Source organism: Microchirus variegatus (genome assembly GCF_963457635.1).
Source record: "Microchirus variegatus genome assembly, chromosome: 5".
NCBI classification, from domain to species: domain Eukaryota; kingdom Metazoa; phylum Chordata; class Actinopteri; order Pleuronectiformes; family Soleidae; genus Microchirus; species Microchirus variegatus.
Window position 1 is genome coordinate 8,024,206 of NC_139806.1, and position 20,379 is coordinate 8,044,584.

Consider the following 20,379-nt stretch of genomic DNA (forward strand, 5'->3'; position numbering starts at 1 on the left):
GTTGTTATTACTCATGTTATGTGAATATTCTTCCAGAGCATCTGTGGCATATTAGGAGGATTTTATGGCCAGTTGCTTTAGCTTTATTACATAATGCACCTTTAAATTAAATGCACATATATGCATGTTTAGTATTTTTATTACAGTAGTGGTGTTTTTAAATAGCAATTACGCATCTTAAATATGTTGGGGTTTCCGTGAACTGTGTGTCATTCCATATGAGTCCTCCTCTGATCTAAAGAGTTAGGTATCACTACTTTATAGTTTGGCAAACTTGGGGCCCTCAGACAGCATCTTGCATATAGGGCCTCCACAAAACCAGAAACGGCCCTGTGTTTGGATGTAAAGTAACAAGCACATGCAGTTGTCAGTTAATTAAAGTATAATCTAATTACTCAGGTATAAAAGAAAAACAGCCTACAACATATGACTCTATATAGTCAGGCCATAAACATATACATTCATTGTAATGCTTAAAAAGGCAGCAGGTTCAGTCTTCTGTCTTTCTTTTTGGCACACTCTGTTGTCAAGGCGCGCACATGGTGCGTGCTGGAGACAGACAGCAGAGAGCTGTGGGAGGGCGAGACGGAGGAGGAGGAAGAAGAGGAGGAGGAGGAGGAGGAGGAGGAGGCGCGCATCCGCGACACGGAGCACGGGAGCACGGTGGCGCGGCGCACTGACAGTGGCAGAGCCTGCAGGAATCCTGAAGTCCACACACACACACACACACACACACACACACACACACAAGAGACAGAGGCAAAAATGCGCTGAGAAGAAAGACATCTGCGTGGAGCTGGGTTCATAACCAAAGATCTTCTTCTTCTTCTTCTTCTTCTGAAGGCACCGTGACACCTGGAGGAAAAAAAAACAAAAACGTACAAGCAACGTACAAGTTGTGAGGAAATCTGAAGTGGAAATGAATACCAACGATGCCAAGGAGTACCTGGCGCGGCGGGAGATACCTCAACTATTTGAGGTGAGGACGTTTGCGCGCTGCGTTTGGATGAGACACACACACACACACAGAGAGAGAGAGAGAGAGAGAGGGTAGATTTGACTGTGGTTTCATGGCACAGATCTTCTAAAACGCATATCATCCATGTACTACTATGTTATATTGACATACAGTCTGTGTGAAAAGTATGTTATTGTTGAAAATATTGGTTTTTAGTGAGGAAGGAAACGCTGGCGGATTCATCCATCCATCCATTCATTCATTCATTTTAACACACCTCTTTGCTATAACATGTTTCTACACTATAATATCATTAGGGTTATAATGATGCCAATTACACCAAACCAAACAGACTCTCTCTCTCTCTATTTGCATAATTAGCTGTTAATTAATGAGTCACCCTCCAGACTCCAGACATGATCTCAACTGAAATGTTTGATCTTAAAGAAAAGCAAACGAAAATGAACAGAAAACAACATGTTAACACATAAATAACAACATCACAAAGGCTGGAGTTTAATGGTTATGGGTTATATGTTCTACCTTCTGACATTACAATAATAATAATGGATAATGTCCATTTTAATATGACTCACAATTAAATAACACAGTGAATACTGAACTGAAGCTTGACTTGGAAAGTTGTGATAGTATACAGTATGTCAGGAAAATCTTAATTAATGAATTATATGAAGCTATCCATGAATTGTTTAGTTCAAATATAGGTGGACTGATCTTTAGGAATCAGTGCAGCCAGTGGCCATCAAATATATGCAGATTTAGTCAAAAATTGCCGAACGTAAATTAATATTTTATCTCTTATCTACATTCCGTGTCTGCACTGTGATACCCTTGTATATTTGAAAGGAAAAATAATGTTTAAACAAAATATTTAATGAATAAAAAAGACAATCCAAAAACTCATTGAAGAAAATGTAAGGGTTGTTATGACTCAGCCACAAGATTCTTAGCACAAAATGTGCTCGGTTGCATGAATAAATAACATTTATTTAATAAACTAAATTGGCCTGATTCTTTTTAACACAAGTGATTTCAGTGATCCATTTGTGGTGCGCAGACATGAAAGAGTACATTTAACTCTCACAGAGAGACAGGGGACACCTAAGTTCCTACAGAAATATAATAATTAAGATCTAATATTATTTTCCTGAGGGGATGGTACTGTAAAGTGGCTCATCCACTTAATTAGACCCAGTAGTGAGTGCTGTGCTGCTAATGTGTGCCGGCAATCACTGCTTGTTTATTTACAGCCAGCTCAGATTACATTTGGCACTAAAGTGACACATTATCACCACAACTGCTGTATGATGTTACAGTGTACCTTTGCTGCTGATGATGACAGAAAAGCATATTTCATTATCAGTCCACTAACGCACACATCATCGCGTTGTCCGTCTTTCTGCGTTGGGAGAAGTTCTTGAGGACGGTGGAGACAAAAGTCCCCCGAGGAAGCCGTTGTTTTAGAGCAGCCGGGGTCACGGGGGCTAATGTCACACAAACATGCACTCGGCTTTGTCATTTGGCAACGAGCTGGTTCTCACATTCATCACAGTCACTTGCTTCCCTCCCGGACAATAACATCAGGTCATGCTGCGTTCTGTGTTTATTTGCCAGGCTCAGTCCAATTTTCACGGGCTTCCAACAAATTGAGATGTTTTGCTCCTCTGTTGGAGCCGAGCCAAGGCAACTAGGTCTGCACTTCAAGACTTCAGCTGCTTTCCTCCTGATCAACACGTCATTACGATGTACACTCCTTCTTCTTCTTCCTTTCTCACCTCCTCATGTCCACTTACTCTGTTTTCTTCAGAGCCTGCTGACAGGTTTGATGTACTACCGACCCGATGACCCCATCGACTACCTGGAGGTGTGTCTAAAGAAAGCCAGGGAGCTCGGAGGACCGGAGAAGGTACGATGGGACACCTTTGTGGGCCAGGAGAAGAAGCCCCTCCCCCCTCTCAATGGTGGCCAATCACGCAGGTCCCTCTTCAGAAATGGTGAGCGGGTCATCATTTGTTAACTCCAAACCATAGACTGTAGATTTAAAATCTTCCACCTGGAACCCTTATGGAGGGTTCCACCAAGAACTCTTTAAACCCCTTTATTCAGGAAAGGGGTTTTAAAGGGTTCTCTGCATCAAAATGGTTCTTACTGGAACCATTAGTGTTACCAAAAACTATTTCCCGGAGAAAGGTTTTTCAGAAGCAAATGGTTCCAGGTAGAACCTCAGCCCTTGTAGAAGGAACCTTTTGGAACCCTTATTTCTAAGAGTGCTTACTGTATGTGCCTTTCATCTTTAGTCTAGTTGATGTTAAAGTTGTAATCAAGACATTTAACTCCTCAGGAAAATGTTAAATACTGTTATAAATCAAGTGACAACAGGCTAATTTTACCATAGACCTCTACTCAAACTTCTCTAAATCTTTTGCAACTGCTACTTCTGTCCTGAGTCCTGTGCTTAAAGGTGCCATATGTAAGAATGTGGCCAAAAACGGTTACTACATTCAAATTCAAAATACCGAGGTCTTTTAGGTTTCGTTTTCTGACATAACTGGCAACCCGTGGTCGCTCGGCAGCTGAGACTCTACTGACTGCAATGATTGTTAGACGGCGGTAGGTGGCGCCACATGCCAAAACATGATTTCAAAACATAAACATGATTTGCAGTTTGCAGAAAATTTTTTATGCAAATATTTTGGCTGTACTGTTGTTGTTGGTGAGTTCAGTTTGTTACATGAACATTATTCCTGAGTCTCTGTGACATATTAGGAGGATTTTATGGCCAGTTGCTTTAGATTTATTACATAATGCACCTTTAATTCTAACCAGAAGACTACATCCGTTTGTATATTTACAGCCTATGGAGAAAAAAAAAACAGCTCATTGTTTGACATAAGAGTTTCAACATGAGATCTGAACTCTACCCTAATGAGCCCCATTGTTGAAACAATTGTTTTGAAGTGAGATTAGACACAAGGTGTCTTAAGTGTGCATCACTTCTCTTTTGCTGACTTATTTTCCAAAAACCTGTCCGCCCACAAACACCCAAAACACCAGTGACATATTTCCAATATAGAATTCACCGTGTTTCAAAGGCAGCGTCTGTTCATGGCGCACGTTGCAGCCTGTGCTGAATTAATTTGCCAGCTGTTGCCGTACAGTAAGCAATGGATCGGTCCGTGGAATAAATTATTCATCATAGGATCAAAAAGTTGCTCTCCCGTTCATCGCGCATCGACTTCAGCCGGGTCATTTCAGCAGGTGTCGCCTGCACGCTGATACTGGACATACTGCAGATGCAAAACTTCAGTCAGACATTTGCAAAGCAAAGATCTCAGCTAAGCCGCTCTCATATGCTAATGAATTAACGTTGACAGCTTTTAATGCAAACACTTCCTTGTTTGACGACGTGTGCGAGGCAGGGCAGCAGTTACACATTAGCTAATCACGTCTAACACTCACTCACTAACTCACTCACTCACGCCAGCCACGTGAAAGAAACACAGAAAAACACTTGCTCGAACCAGGATTTGCACCGGCGACCTTCTTGCTGTATATCCCACCATGTGACCATCGTGTGTGACATGAGAGAGACTCCTCCTCCTTAGGGAAATCTGGCCCTTGAATGTGGCCACATGGTCACAAGTACAGGGATGGAGATAGAGAACCGGTTGGTACTGGTTCCTCATTCCACAGTCTGCAAACATTTAGTGCTTCAAATATCCTGTCTGACTTCAAAATTTAGTACAGACTTAATTCTCCTCTTTTAGCGTTGCATAATATGACGACTTTTATCTTTGGAGAATTGGAGTTTTACTTTTGAGGTATTTAATTTTATACTGAAATGTGAAACCACATTTTTAAAGTAACTGGCAGCTTGTAAATATGTCAAAATCACTGATACATATATGTGTGTGTGTGTGTGTGTGTGTGTGTGTGTGTGTGTGTGTGTGTGTGTGTGTGTGTGTGTGTGTGTGTGTGTGTGTGTGTGTGTGTGTGTGTGTGTGTGTGTGTGTGTGCAACAGTGTTGCCCGACAGTCCCAACTTTCCCTACAGACGCTACGACCGCCTCCCTCCCATCAGCCAGTTCTCCATCGAGAGTGACTCGGACCTGTCCGAGACGGCGGAGCTCATCGAGGAGTACGAGGTGTTCGACCCGTCAAGACCGCGACCCAAAGTCATCCTCGTCATCGGTAAGCAGCAGCAGCAACAGCAGCTGTTACGCGTCTTGAAGGGGCTTTGTGTTTACACTTTCTTCAGCTGATTGTTGACGTTTTGAAGGCCTCGCCTGGATTCCTTTACGTGTTTTCCAGCAGATGACAGATGACGGCAGACATCTCAGTGTGTGTGTAAACATCAACATGAGGCAAAACATGGACCCACGGACGTCCATGACCTGAGTGTGTGTGCACTCGTGTTTGTGCATGTATTACTGGATATGTGTGTCGGTCGTTTTTTGAAGATGCTGTTTTTGTTGATACATCCCATCGTTTTCTGACATTTTACAAACCAAAAAGTAGATTCATCAGTAACAGGAGTCTTAAATGAGTTTAGGTTAGGATTAGCATAAGGGTTAGGGTTAAGGTGAGGCATTTACAGTAGTTATGGTGGTTAAGGTAAAGGACTAGGAAATGCATTATGTTAATGAGTGTCCTCACTAAGGATGCTGTACAAGAGTGCGTATGTGTGCGTTTCCTGGTATTCTGAGCGTAACTCCGCCTCTCTCTGTTCAGTATCAGCAGGGAAGATCTTGCTGCATGTCACTCACTCGGTTACACACTCACGCGCTCTTAATCTGATTTCCTTGATGGACCTGCATTAACCCGTCAAATGCATTCATTAATCTCATAAATGAAGCATGGCAGCTGTATAATAAGAGTAATGACATGAATGGTCGAGGTGAATCAAGAGAGGCTGCTATTTATTGATATATAAAAAGCAGAAGTTCAGTGTCTGAAAGAGAAACCTCTCGGTTTCGCTTCTGATGTTTACCTGCGATGGTCTGACTGATGATTACTTCCTCTCGGTATACAGCCACATACTGGTTTGTCTTAGTGAGCAACATTAAAAAGGGGGACAACAGGTTGACAGCAGCTGTCACCTCTTTGGAGGATCATGGCAAATGTTGTGTCTGTCACATTTGAATAGAGACAGACTGACAGATGTGTGTGTGTTCAGGGGAACACTCGCTAATCTTCTGCCGATTTTATCCTCCACACGAGGGTCGCGGGGGTCGCTGCATGGTGCCAATCCCAGCTGACACAGGGTGAAAAGCGTGGGTCACTCCCTGGACAGGTCGCCAGTCCATCACAGGGACACATAATCTCACTCTCACATTTTTACGGTCAATATCTAGAGTGTCCAGTTTGCCTAATCCCCAAATCTGCATGTTTTTGGACTGTGGGAGGAAACCGGAGAACACAGAGGAAAAACCCCCCCACACACACACACAGGAGGACAGGAGGGGAACAGCGTTACAAAATATAGAAACGCATGTTACAAAAAAATAATTTAAACAAGTTCTCTGATTCTGAAATGTTGGGACTTTGCTCCTCTTTGACATTAATTCTTTGTACGAGGACAAAACAAGACTGTTTATAAAAGTGGACGCAGTGTTCTGGGGCCGCAAAATCAACTCCTGTCAGACAATACCAGCTGTCAGTGACACTGCATCCACTTTATTGTGTGTTTTGCTCTCAATGGGGACATCATTTACAAAAGTGACATCACGTCCTACACTCTTAGAAATAAGGGTTCCAAAAGGGTCCTTCTACAAGGGCTGAGGTTCTACCTGGAACCATTTGCTTCGGAAAAACCCTTTCCCAAAGAATGGGTTTTTCAAGGGTTCTTGGTAACACTAATGGTTCCAGTAAGAACTATTTTGATCCAGAGAACCCTTTAAAACCCCTTTCCTGAATAAATGGTTTTAAAAGGGTTCTTGGTAACACTAAGGGTTCCAGGTGGATCCTTTATAAAAAAAAAAAAAAGTTCTACCTGGAACCAAAAAGGGTTTTCCTATGAGAACAAGCCGAAGAACGTATATGGTTCTTACTTTGAGTTCTTTTTGCAACAGGTGCAGTCTCTACATTCAGGGAATCTTCTTTATTTTTCAAATTAAGATTAAATTGTTGTTTTATCTTTAATACAAATGTAATTCACACATACAAATATATTTTAATTTTTTCAATGGAATATAGTTTGTATTTTTTTACATTAAAAATTGATTACACAGTGAATAATGAACTGAACCTCAACTTCAAACAATTATATTGCAGCCCTAGTTTGGTCTCACAGATGATTGAGGTGGTCGAAAGTCAAGGTGACAATTATTAATCCCAGTGTCCATGGCACACACCAAGTATGACTTTGAATCCAAAATACAGGGACAAATTGTACTCACTTGTGCTGAAACTTAAGCAGTCAAATTCTCACTTAAATCCAAACACATAATACATTAGTTATCACAGATTTTTAATGGTTTTCTTCACTTGGGGGGAAGAAAAGAAATTGATAGTAACGTGTAATGGAATGAAATAACAAGCGCACAGCTTGTTCTGCAGCTGATTTCCCATCGCTCTGTTTCGCCCGTCAACCAGCAGCGATTTTTGGAGTAGTTGACATTTCCATGGTAACCGTAGTGTCTCTCAGCAAAGCAGCTTTCAGGTTGTCAAAATGGCTTTTACCGACACGAGCGCAGACATACGGGATACTGACAGCCTCACGCGCAATTCACCTACTGTTGCAAAGACTTAGGCTCCCTGTGCTCAGTTTAAATCCCAAATTTCTTCACATTTTAATTGGTTGCGGTTTATTTTGACCTGCGAAATTCAGGACCGACCTTTACGTGATGAACAACTGACAAAAAATGGAATATAATTTGACTCACGATGGGAAGACAGCTCTAGTGGAAATCTTACAAAGACGTTGTGTTAACTTCATAAAGTGACTTTGCATTCGTTTGATTCCCAATCAATATACTCTGTAAACGTTGCTTCACATTGTTAAGTTGGGCTTAAAACACAGTGAATTGCAGGTAAATGTGATTAAGAAAGAATTTGACTGCCCTTGTTCGTCTACTTTAGGTATACATAACCACACATAACTTCATGCTTCATTCCATTCGACCAAAACAAGAGTGCGCCACCAACTGGACTGGAAAGTGTCGCGCTAGTGGGTCGCAGGATGAAAATCACGGGCGTAAACAAATCACAAATAATGACGCCTGAGTCCCACTTAGCTTCCTCCCTGGTTCAGTGTCGTACTGTCCTGACTTACATGAGCTGAACAGAGACACTGCCAATGATTCCATGTGGTTAAAAAAAATATGATACCATGGCAACGCAGATTATCGAATCTCCGAGGACTCGTAGGTTCAGGACGCATGCATACAGTGTCTATTAGCCTAGTACAGGAGTGTCAAACACAACTCAGTTCAGGGGACTCATGCAGTGCAATTTGATCTCAAGTGGGCCGGACCTGTAAAATCATAGCATAATACCCTATGAACAACAACAGGGACTCTTTTTGCACAATGGCCAAAGCACATCGTGCAGGCAGAGTTCCAGATTTTGGAACCAGAACCAGAAAAAAACGTTTCGACAACAGAATAACTAGTCACAAAGGATAGTCAGATAGAGATAAAGCATCGTTCTCTTCTTCTTTGGGGGGAATGAGTCCTATTCCCTGCGTCCAGACTTGTACCGCCACCCGATGGGGAAGTCAGATACTACAGGACCCTGACGTGCAAGTACACAAGTGCTTAGTAGAACCATATAAGGTTCTTCGGCTTGTCCTCATAGGAGAACCATTTTTTGGCTCCAGGTGGAGCCCTTTTGGAGGGTTCCACCAAGAACCCTTTTAAAATCCTTTATTCAGGAAAGAGTTTTCAAAGGGTTCTCTTGATCAAAATGGTTCTTACTGGAACCATTAGTGTAACCCTTGAAAATCCTTTCTTCGGGAAAGGGTTTTTCCCAAAGCAAGTGGTTCCAGGTAGAACCTCAGCCCTTGTAGAAGGACCCTTTTGGAACCCTTATTTCTAAGAGTGTATAACTGGGTTTACGGCATGTGTGTGGAAGTATACCAGGGCGTTAAGTTTATCATTGACACACTTAGTCACGGGTATCCAGACTAGACCCTCTGGTGGGCCGCTTCTGGCCTGCGAGCCCTATGTTTGACACCCCTGCCCTAGAACCTGGAGCGAGATAGATCACCGTATTAATTTTTCATCTTCTGCAAGTAAAGCGCCGTCTTCTGTCGTCATCATCACTCCTCTGCGCGAGAAAAAGTGGAGGATTTGTTAGCGAATGTAGGAGGTTCACACACACACACATACCTGTTTCTGTTGTTTTCACCCCCCCCCCCCCCCTCCCCCCCTTCCCCCATGTACACTTGCAAATAAGCAGTCACAAACAACACACTCTCACACACACACACAAGTCTCACATTGTTTGGGTTTCTCTCACTACACACATGCGCCTACGCTAACACACCCACACACGTAATGTTTCACACTCACACAGATACATTCACACACACACACACACACACACACACAAAATCTCAACCCAAAACATCAACAGCTCTCCCTCTGTGCTTAGGTGGCCCTGGCAGCGGCAAGGGGACACAGAGCCTGAAGATTGCCGAGCGCTACGGCTTCCACTACATGTCTGTGGGCGAACTGCTGAGGAAGAAGATGATCCACAATGCCACCAGCAACAGAAAGTGGAGCCTGATCGCGAAAATCATCACCAACGGGGAACTGGCACCACAGGTAGTGGAGGAACAGAGAGAGGGGGGGGGGGGGACCGAAGGGAGGGACTGGGCGGCGTGAGTGAGTCAGGGGAGGATACGAGTAGAAAGATGAGCGCTGAGTGTGTCCAGTCACTGGCGGGTCATTATCACAGTGTGCATGTAACAAGGGGCTAATTAGCAGCATCCCTGTCACAAGTGCTCCAGGAGGGGAGAGGGGAGGGGGTCGCTGCTGTTCCACCCTCATTAACATCCCTCTTTGCAAGATAATAGATGTTAATGCTCCACTCTGCAAAACACGGCACATGCGGAGGCCACACATGTCTCCGCGCAGTGTGTGTCGCATTAGGATCGGGAGGACCGAAACAAAAACAACTATTTAAAAAAGGACTACATAAATGTATATTTTTAGGCCTTTTAAGTAGATGTTCCATGATAGCGAGAGAGCTTCAGACTCTCCACTTGCAGTTGCAGGCAACTCTCCAATGACAATAATAAACTTTTGAATCTTGAGATATCATTCAGCCTATGTTTTGATGCCAGGTGCATGGAAATGACACCTAAACTCAGATTTTTTTTATTGTCTCTCAAGATTGACATATTATCTTTAACTGACTGAAATATTCTCCTTTATACGTAGATGAAAACACAGAAAAGTGCACCCATGAAAAGTTTCAGAAGTGGGTTCTGCTGCTGAATGACCCTAAACTCTTAGAAATAAGGGTTCCAAAAGGGTCCTTCTACAAGGGCTGAGGTTCTACCTGGAACCATTTGCTTCTGAAAAACCCTTTCCCAAAGAAAGGGTTTTTCCAAGGGTTCTTGGTAACACTAATGGTTCCAGTAAGAACCATTTTGATCCAGAGAACCCTTTAAAACCCCTTTCCTGAATAAAGGATTTTAAAAGGGTTCTTTTAACCCTTTTGGAGGGTTCTTGGTGGAACCCTCCAAAAGGGTTCCAGGAGGAACCTTTATAAAAAGCTTCTACCTGGAGCCAAAAAGGGTTCTCCTATGAGGACAAGCCGAAGAACCTTATATGGTTCTACTTAGCACTTTTATTTCTAAGAGTGTACTGTACCCACACACTAAGAAATCAAAGTACGCGACTGTACCTTTTGCTGTCGCTCCAGTTGTACTCTATCAGGGTACAAGCACTGTACCTTTAACATTTGTACCTGCTTGTTTGTACCTTCTAAAGCATTGGTTCTCAAAGTGTGGCCCGGGGGCCAATGGCGGCCCGCAGAAACATTTCTGGCGGCCCGCAATGAAATACAGTTGATAGTTTTAATCCAGGAGCTATTAAATGTTTATTGGACAATACTGGATACAGACCTATAAGTGTAAACGTGGGTATTTACCTGGTTTCTATATGGTGAATCTGAGTGTATTATTGGGTTATAAGCTGGTAATAAGCAGGTAGCTACAGCCCCCAATTACTAGCTATTTACCCAGTAAAATATATGGTAACAGAAATGTGTTACTTGGTATTAACCTGTAATTAGAAGGTAAGAACAATGGCCAAAATACTGGGTAATTACCCAGTAAATTATAAAGCGTTATTATATTGACGCTTAAATAACATTATATTAACGCTTATATTACTTAACACTAAACTGTAGAACTGCAATCTGGTCATTAAAATTATTACAAATGGGATTTCTTTCTGTTTTTTTTTTGTTTGTTTTTTTCTTTGGCGGCCCTCAGTCCAAAGTTGGGTTCCTAAATTGGCCCTCAGGTATCAAAACTTTGAGAACCCCTGCTCTAAAGAAACATTTCTGCACCCTCAGTGACAAAAATGTACCTGTACACACTGAGAAAGGTACAGCGACAGCAAAAGGTACAGTCTCTTACTTTCAATCACAATCATTAAACTATTCTCATACACAAAGAATGATTTAGGCTCTAACTCATATTACCAAATTATTTTAACAATTAAAGAGATATTTAACGTAGGTTCGACTCCATTAACGTCATAAAACGTTGAAAAATGTTGACGTGGAATCAAAATGCTGATGTTCTTCAATGTCTTTTTTCAGAAGCTGAAACATGAATCGCTGCAGCCCTGATTGAATGCAGACATGTTACACTTCATATCAGTGAAGCAATCAGGCGGGAAACACTACACCTGCCAGTGATTAATTTAAAATGACGATGATTCATTAGAGTCCCAGAGCTCATTTTACTGCTCGGTATAAAGTAAACTACTGCGTTGGGAGCAGTGAAATGTGTGAGCGGTGGTGTTATTCGGAGAGAAGCAGCTTAAATAACGAGTGTGTGCGTGTCTGCTGTGTGATTGCTGGTATATTGCTGCAGACAGACAGAGATGATTGTCTGATACCTGCCATTCTTCTAAGAGCTCAGTCATGAAGCAGCAGTGGGCTCTTCCTGAATCACCTGCTCTCGCTTTTGTCTTACCTGCTCACAAAAGGTTACTCTTTTGTGCGCGTTCTGTCGCTAGAGCTAAATTAAATGTCTGTGTTCGTCAGTGCCAGCCGTGAGCGCGGATGCTATTTTTAGATCTATTGGGAGCATTGGTTGCACATCTCCGCCGTATCGTATGATGCAATCTGCCCCGGAGAAATACATCTGTACATGTTGACCTCCTCCAGCCATGAGGAAGTAAACGATGCTGAAGGATCCTGACACGCTCTGCCCTCAAGTGCACTCAAGGCAGTCATCGCGCTGCACTTAGAAATGACAGCGCAGTCGGATAAACACACAAATTGCATTAACAGGCGTAATTAAGGGCAATTATTCAATGTGCCACATGATAGCGTTCCATTAACCGTATTTATTACGGTGCTTTTTTGTTTACTATTCCTTTAAATAATCTTCACTGAGAGTCGCAACAACATTTACAAAATAAATTACCTCATAACTCAAAGTTATACCGACGCCGTTTGGCATTCGAAATGTGTCAAAATGTCAAAATGTGACATTGGAAATCGATGATTTGCCAGAACGCTGAGCGTCTTGATCATAGTTGAGTTATTTGTTTATCTTCAAACTCCATTCATAGACGTCAAGCAGTATAAATTATTGATTTAGTTCAGTAGTAGATTTAAATGAGGACGCATACGACTTTACTCGAACCCAAGGGTAACAACTAACATGTAAGAGTTTCTCATTGGCAGAGAACATTTTCATCATGATAATAAGTACTTTCAAGTAACGTTCCAAGCTAAGAAGATTATCAGAAAGAGTCAGACTATGGCGCTCTCTTAATGTGCAACTCAAGATCATCCAAAAACGTAAAATCGAATTAAAATTAAGGTTTAAGTCAAGATTACCGGGTCAAGGTTTAGATTTCAGATTGAAATTCATTAAATAATCTTATTTTCCTGCAATTAAAGGTGCCATATGTAAGAATGTGGCCAAAAACAGTAACTACATTCAAATTCAAAATACTGAGGTCGTTTAGGTTTCGTTTTCTGACGTAACTGGCAACCCGTGGTTGCTCGGCAGCTGAGACTCTTCTGACTGCAATGATTGGTAGACGGTAGGTAGGTGGCGCCACATGCCAAAACATGATTTCAAAACATAAACATGATTTGCAGTCTGCAAAATAATTTTTTTAATGCAAATATTTTGTCTGTACTGTTGTTGTTGGTGAGTTCAGTTTGTTATATGAACATTATTCCTGAGTCTCTGTGACATATTAGGAGGATTTTATGGCCAGTTGTTTTAGATTTATTACATAATGCACCTTTAATACATATGTATTTAACTTGTGGTATGAAACTTGCACGCATCTATATGTAATGATGATGATTTATGGACACGGGTGAGATTAATTAATATAAGATTGTTGTTGAATATGTTAGTGTTCATCATTTGTTTTATGCTTTTCATTCTTTGTTATCATTACTAATAATATGTTGGTTTAATGATTATGTTCCGTTTGACATGTCTTAAAATTAAATTTAATTCCCGGCAGAAATCAGTTTTATTGCTCTTCAGAGATGTAAACACAAACCGAGGCAAGACGTGATAATAACCATGACACATGATAATGGGTTTTTTGTTGTTTTGTTTTGTGTTCCCAGGAGACAACAATAACTGAGATTAAGCAGAAGATTATGAAGATCCCAGACGCTAATGGCATCGTTATAGACGGTTTCCCCCGAGATGTGGGACAGGCTTTGTCCTTCGAGGACCAGGTTAGTTTCTATTAAAAAAAAATTACCTCAAAGAGCTTTTTTTTTCGGATTAGCCCCAGATTCTTCAAATGTATTCAAGCGGGGGGAGTTTGTTTGAACACCAGAAGCTGTGAATCAATTATGTAACTGTTATGTGACAAACCTATCATCACGCTGGTGAATTCTGTCGCTCTGTGGCTCGTTGACATTCTTAAATTTTTTTTTTTTTACTTTTTGACCAGGGGCCTTTGATATTTTCTTTAGGGGGAAAATTGTTATTTTCTGTCTGGAACTGGAGATGTGATGTTTTTCTTCTGGCGCCCAGACGGGGTTCAGAGTCCCTGTTGTTGTTCCGTGACATCGATGGAGTCTCTTTATCTGTGTGTCCGACACACACACACAACAAGCTATTCAGGCGGCACCTACTACAAGCCAAATATGTAAATGATGTGTTGCACGAATCAGGGGCTGGAGCTGTTATCTCTGCGCTTCTAACTCCAGTAGCATGAGATCAAGGATGGCAGAAGCTCAACTGTTTGCGCCTTGGTTTCAGTGGAGCCACCATGCAGATCTTAAAGGACACATATTACACCCTATTTCTCCAAGTTAACCTAGTTCCCTGGTGTCCTAATGAACATGTCTGTGACATGCTTTGGTCAAAATACCTTAAGGATTAAGCACCACAGCAGTTCAATCACTCTGCCAAAACAGCCCTGTTCAGAACGCTCGCTTTTGAGTAACTGTCTCTTTAAATATGTAAATGAGACACAGGAAACTACGTCAGCGTCACTGAGGCTCCAGCAGCTAACAGCAGTTAGCATTTGGAAAAGCCATCTTTATTGCCGTCATATATAAAATGTATCCACTAAATCCTCTGAGGCTGGAAGTTTGTGTAGAACTCTGTGCTGCACTGTGCAGCCAAGAATAGAACACTTCGCAGAATTCCACTATTCCGGATACTATTGCCCTCGCCTGCACTCTCGAGTTTTTTAGGGATAAAGTGGAGCTCCGCGAGACACCGATTCCAGGAATGTCTCATTGTGACGTAACAATGAGTGCGGAAGTCAATATTGCGTGTTTTATCTCCTGTATTTAGACTGAGGAGGACCACAAAAACATGACTGAGTCATCTTTTTCACACTTTGCCTACTGATAGGGCCTCCAGAGTCCCAAATATAAGTATTAAAATGATTAAAAAGTGGATTTTGCATAATATGTCCCCTTTAATGCAGAGTATGTTTATTGTATGTTGTATGTTAGTTAAATAAATAAAGTGTGGAACACTGATTTCTCAGGGAAAAGCCATGAATTGCAGTATGACTTCAAATAAAACTTGTGAAACACACTCCAGGATCTCTGGGGCATTATTAATAATGAAAAATAGTAAAATCTCATTCTCATGAAACTTTCCCTCAGGTATTATTAGAAGAAAAAGTTTCACTATTAAAGTTTGACAACTTTACGAGACGAGGCATGGGTAGATTAGTTCAGCTCTGAATCATACATTTCCTCTGGTCCATTAGAGGAGTTGGACTTTTAAGAGTTTGAGAAGCCCATTTTTCAGAGACAGTGACTGAAAAGAAAGTGAGTAATGTTTTATCTTCTCGTGAACCTCGCACCGCACCTGAAATTGGAGCCGAAAACCAATCAGTGTCCGTGCAGCACTGCAGTAGCAACACTGACCAGTGACTTTAACAATGCCTTAAATCATAGTGTTTTAGCTGCTGCTCCTGTCATTTCACTGCAGAGTCATTGTTTTTATGGAATGTACAGGTAGCAAAACTCTGAGCGAGGCCTTTGTCGTGAGGCTGCTGAAGTGTCCTTGAGCCAGACTAAGAACTACCTGGCAACAGGCATTCAAGAGGAATTTACCTGTTTACTGAGAATTATTATTATTTTCTGCCAATGTTTTTATAAGACACTAGAGCTGCAATTAACGGATTATTTTCGTAATCGTTTAATCTGTCGATTATTTTCTCGATGAATCGTTTGGTCCATAAAATGTAAAAAAAAACGTTGATCAGTGTTTGTCAAACCTGGAAATGACGATTTGTTCTCGAACGTCTTGTTTTTGTCCACAAACCAAAATGATTCAGTTTTAATGATTTCTTTGTTACGTGGAGCAAAGAAACGAAGAAAATATTCACATTTAAGAAGCTAAAACAACCAGAAATTTTGTTTTAATCATGAAAAAAAGCTTCAAACCGATTATTAATTATTAAAATAGTTGACGATTAATTTAGCAATCTATTCATAATTGATTCATTATATGACACTATTAAAGCGGACCTAGACCGGAAGTTCCAATTAACGCTGTTGTTTAGTGTGTATCTGCGTCATTACCTTGTTTACGAAGCCCTGAAGTTTCTAAACAAACAGTTCAGCCACTGCTGAGAACGCTGTGTTTTATTGTAATCTCAGGCTCAGCGAGATCTCTGAAAAAACCTGGTCCGGTTACGTTAAACAGCGGTTCTCCTGAACAGCAGATCCTCCTGCTCCGGGCACTAGTCCGGGCACATCCGGTTGCGTACATTGAACCGCAGAAGAAGAATAACGTCCGTTGTGGTGGTGCTTCAGCGGGTGTGCTGAATATGTCACTTCTGTGTATTGGCCAATCACAAGACAGTTGGGAAGGCTCTACGCTGGCTGGCCAATCACAACACAACTCTGTCTTCTGGATGTGAGATTTATGTCTGAAATATCACAGCTGAGCACAGCTTCAGAAAAGAGGATTTCTATCGGCTCGTTTACAGAAACTTGGAGGTTTTTGACCATTAAAACAAGTTAATGTATGTAAGTAGACCTCCATAACTAACATAGATGTGCAACAGGACCACTCTATGTGACCTTTAAAGAAAAGATATAATCATTGTATTAGAATAAAGACTGACTAATGACTGACTGAAACTAATGAGGCAGATAATGCAATCGGGAGTAGAATTACTTCCACGTGTAAATGCTCATTGGTTCTCAAACTGGCCTGATCGCTCTGCACATGCTCGAAACTCCCCGCCCCGAGGCTTTGATCTGGAAATGTTAGAAGAGGCCGTTACACAGAGGAAGAAGTCAGGGCAGAATCTAGAGTTAAAGGATAATAGCCAGGCACAGAACGGCATCTGATATGCTAACGAGTTGTTTTTGTCTGTAATGTAACAGGTTAACCGGAAAACGTATGTCACTAATAAAGCTGAAGCGGGGGGGACATATGACCACCGTCGCACGTGCTTCATTAAATTAATTGGTTTCCCGCGATGGCGCTTTTACACCGGGACAAATATTGTCGTCCAATTAAACGGCAAAGTCAGAAGACTTAAGTGGACATGATGGCGCCACACTGAGTGTGAGAAAAGGATGAAAGATGATAAATCATGATCAAATATATAACTAATGCTAACGCTATAGAGTCAAGCCCCTTAATGGGAATATGTCCCACCAAGCAGCCAACTTTGTGACACAACAGTGGATTGCTTTTAGAGGAATTGATTCTCCTCATCACATTTAAACTCACTTAACATTCATCAAGTTTTAAATGAGCACTCAATGACTTTTAGAGTGGTTTGGGGAAATGGTTTGGTCTATCTGGGTCAGTGCGAGTAGAGAGCGACTATTTAATCTGGTCATTTTAGTGGCATTACAAAGGACCCAAGGGATGGACAACAGAGTCTCAACTCCCATTTAGACAGGATTAACTTTCCTGTACCAACCTAAATGGAGTTAAACGTTAAAAGGGTATTATAGTTTTTGCCGAATTACCGTTATTACAATTACAAAAAGGCGCCATATGTAAGAATGTGGCCAAAAACGGTTACTACATTCAAATTCAAAATACCGAGGTCTTTTAGGTTTCGTTTTTCTGACGTAACTGGCAACCCGTGGTTGCTCAGCAGCTGAGACTCTACTGACTGCAATGATTGGTAGACGGCGGTAGGTGGCGCCACATGTCAGAACATGATTTCAAAACATAAACATGATTTGCAGTCTGCAAAATATTTTTTTTAATGCGAATATTTTGTCTGTACTGTTGTTGTTGGTGAGTTCAGTTTGTTATATGAACATTATTCCTGAGTCTCTGTGACATATTAGGAGGATTTTATGGCCAGTTGCTTTAGATTTATTACATAATGCACCTTTAAGCAACTTGCAGATGCTGTTAGAGATCTTAAAAACACAACATTGAAAATGCAGGGACAGAGACAGTGAGTCTGTGATTATATACCTGTGTTGGCTTCCTGGTGTCACCTGCACTTTCATTTTATTATATGATATTCTCTCTTATCTCTCCTGTAATTGTTTATTCCTTCCCTTATTTTTTTTTGGTCTGTGTCTCAAGAAAGAGCTCATAATGCGGTTAGTGCCGTCTCCTGGTCGACAGACTGCACTCTGTACAGTAAAGCCTCCGTCTGATCGCTGCCCGAGGAAACAAAGACAAACACGATGCTATCTGTGGCTGACTCGCACGCGGAGCCAAGGACTAACTCGCCACACGATCCCAGAAACAGTCCTGTAGGAAATCTCACTGCAGATCAATTACTATGGTTATAATCACCACTTCCAGCTGCTGCAAACAAATTAGACGCGGTACTTCCCTGTAGTGTCTCCGCATCAGCTGAGACCATAAACTCATATCTGAACATTCGAGAAATTGACTCGGAGTATTTCCCCAACACTTTCCCCCGAAGTTATCACTTGGTTAATGACATTGCGTAATAGAAAGCATTTGTTTTAATTCACTGAAGGGCAGCACAAAGGGTGGAATGACATTTTTCGTCACATTGGCAGCAGAGGGTTATATAAGGAACTGAGGAAGTTCACGGCGGATGAAACCGCACAGATAACATGTTTACATTTGTCTGTATAATCGTGTCCCAGCAACCACTCAGCAGCAGCTCGACCGCACTCGCCGGTGATTGGACGAGAGCATAATGCACAGATGCTGCGGCCCTGGGATTTACAATTGAATTAACTTACAACTGGTTATTAAAGGGCCTTCTGTTTGGCTCAGAAGCAAACAGAGGAAAATAACAGTGGTGTGGTCGGGAGGAGACGTGTGTGTGTGTGTGTGTGTGTGTGTGTGTGTGTGTGTGTGTGCGTGCGTGTGTGTGTGTGTGTGTGTGTGTGTGTGTGTGTGTGTGTGTGTGTGTGTGTGTGTGTGTGTGTGTGTGTGTGTGTGTGTGTGTGGCTCCCAGTCCAAAACAAAGCCAACAGTATGTGTTAGAATAATGAAATATTTACGATTCGCTTTGAAAGTTTGAACATGACGATGAAAAACTTGATACACTACCGTTCAAAAGTTTGGGGTCGCTTAGAAATGTCCTTATTTTAATAGGAAAATCACTTTTTTTCAATGAATATAACATTAAATGAATCAGAAATACACTCTAATGCATAATTAATGTGGTAAACGACTATTTGCAAACGTCTGGTTTTTAATGGAATATGTACATAGGTGTATAGAGGCCCATTTCCAGTGTTCTAATGGTACATTGGAACACTAATCTCGTTAGAAGGCTATTGGATGATTAGAAAACCCTTGTGCAATGATGTTAGCACAGCTGAAAACAGTTTTGCTGGTTCTTTGAAGAAAGCAAAATTATTTTTTTGAATAAAAATCATTATTTCTATTCATTTTGCAACTCTTTTGATGAATAAATTGTGACTTTTAACGGAAAGCACAACAAAATTGTATAGGTGACCCCAAACTTTTGAACAGTGTGTATGTTTACTATTAACTTAGCTGTAAACGGCCCAAGAGAGCACTAACCAACCCCGAATTCTGTTTTTTTGTCTGTCTGAAGCTGCTGCAGTTTATGTAAACTATGCTGAGTTTGCGTTTCCCCGTCTTTGACACCCATCTGTCACCCTGATCGCTGATTGATTTTCCCTTGTGTTACCAGGCGTGTGCAGTGTAACACACTTTAAAGTACTTGGATTACTTTTTATGATGATAACAAATAACCTAATAATCCAGCCTCCCAGAACGGCCCCGGGGGGACTAAGAACCTCGCGCGCTGTCCCCGCCGAGCCCTGAGGTGACATCAATTTTCTATAACTGTTTGTCTGCAAAGCTCGGTAACTACCACATAATATTTTGTGGTAGTTTTAAAGAGGTTAATGTGCTGGATTGATTTATTGTCCAGACTCAGTGCCTTCAGGCTATATTGGCTCTTTCCTGCCACATGAAGATAAATAACTTAAACAGGCTGTCATGTACAAGTGCTGTACTGCGATTTTATGTCATTTTAATGGTCCGACGAGTGAGTTTATTTAAGTGATGCTTGGAACTATATACAGTATATAAATATATAAAATTTATATATTTATATTATATTTAATATAACTACATAGTCATATCTTTACTGAAGAAAACATAAATGGCCGTGTCTAAATATGCTACTCTTTCATAAGCCTGCTGAAGACAAAGACCCGGGAGTGACAATGACTCGCCAGTCATTAGCAGCAAAGACTTTACGTGTGGACACAAGCCAGAGATGGGGAGAAGACAGGCTGAGGCAGCGAAAG

The 20,379-nt window shown here is 41.4% G+C and overlaps 1 protein-coding gene across 1 annotated transcript in view; it reads left to right on the forward strand.

The window, feature by feature from the left end:
• Positions 1-919: 919 nt before the first annotated feature.
• The window catches only part of ak5 (adenylate kinase 5), a gene marked incomplete at its 5' end in the record, with an annotated part of 70,844 nt that continues 51,384 nt past the window's right edge, over positions 920-20,379 (forward strand). The window contains 5 exons of the mRNA XM_083890390.1: positions 920-979; positions 2,787-2,973; positions 5,002-5,169; positions 9,574-9,746; positions 13,768-13,881. Of these exons, the coding sequence (XP_083746516.1) occupies positions 920-979; positions 2,787-2,973; positions 5,002-5,169; positions 9,574-9,746; positions 13,768-13,881 (702 nt within the window). The remainder of the gene's footprint in view (positions 980-2,786; positions 2,974-5,001; positions 5,170-9,573; positions 9,747-13,767; positions 13,882-20,379) is intronic.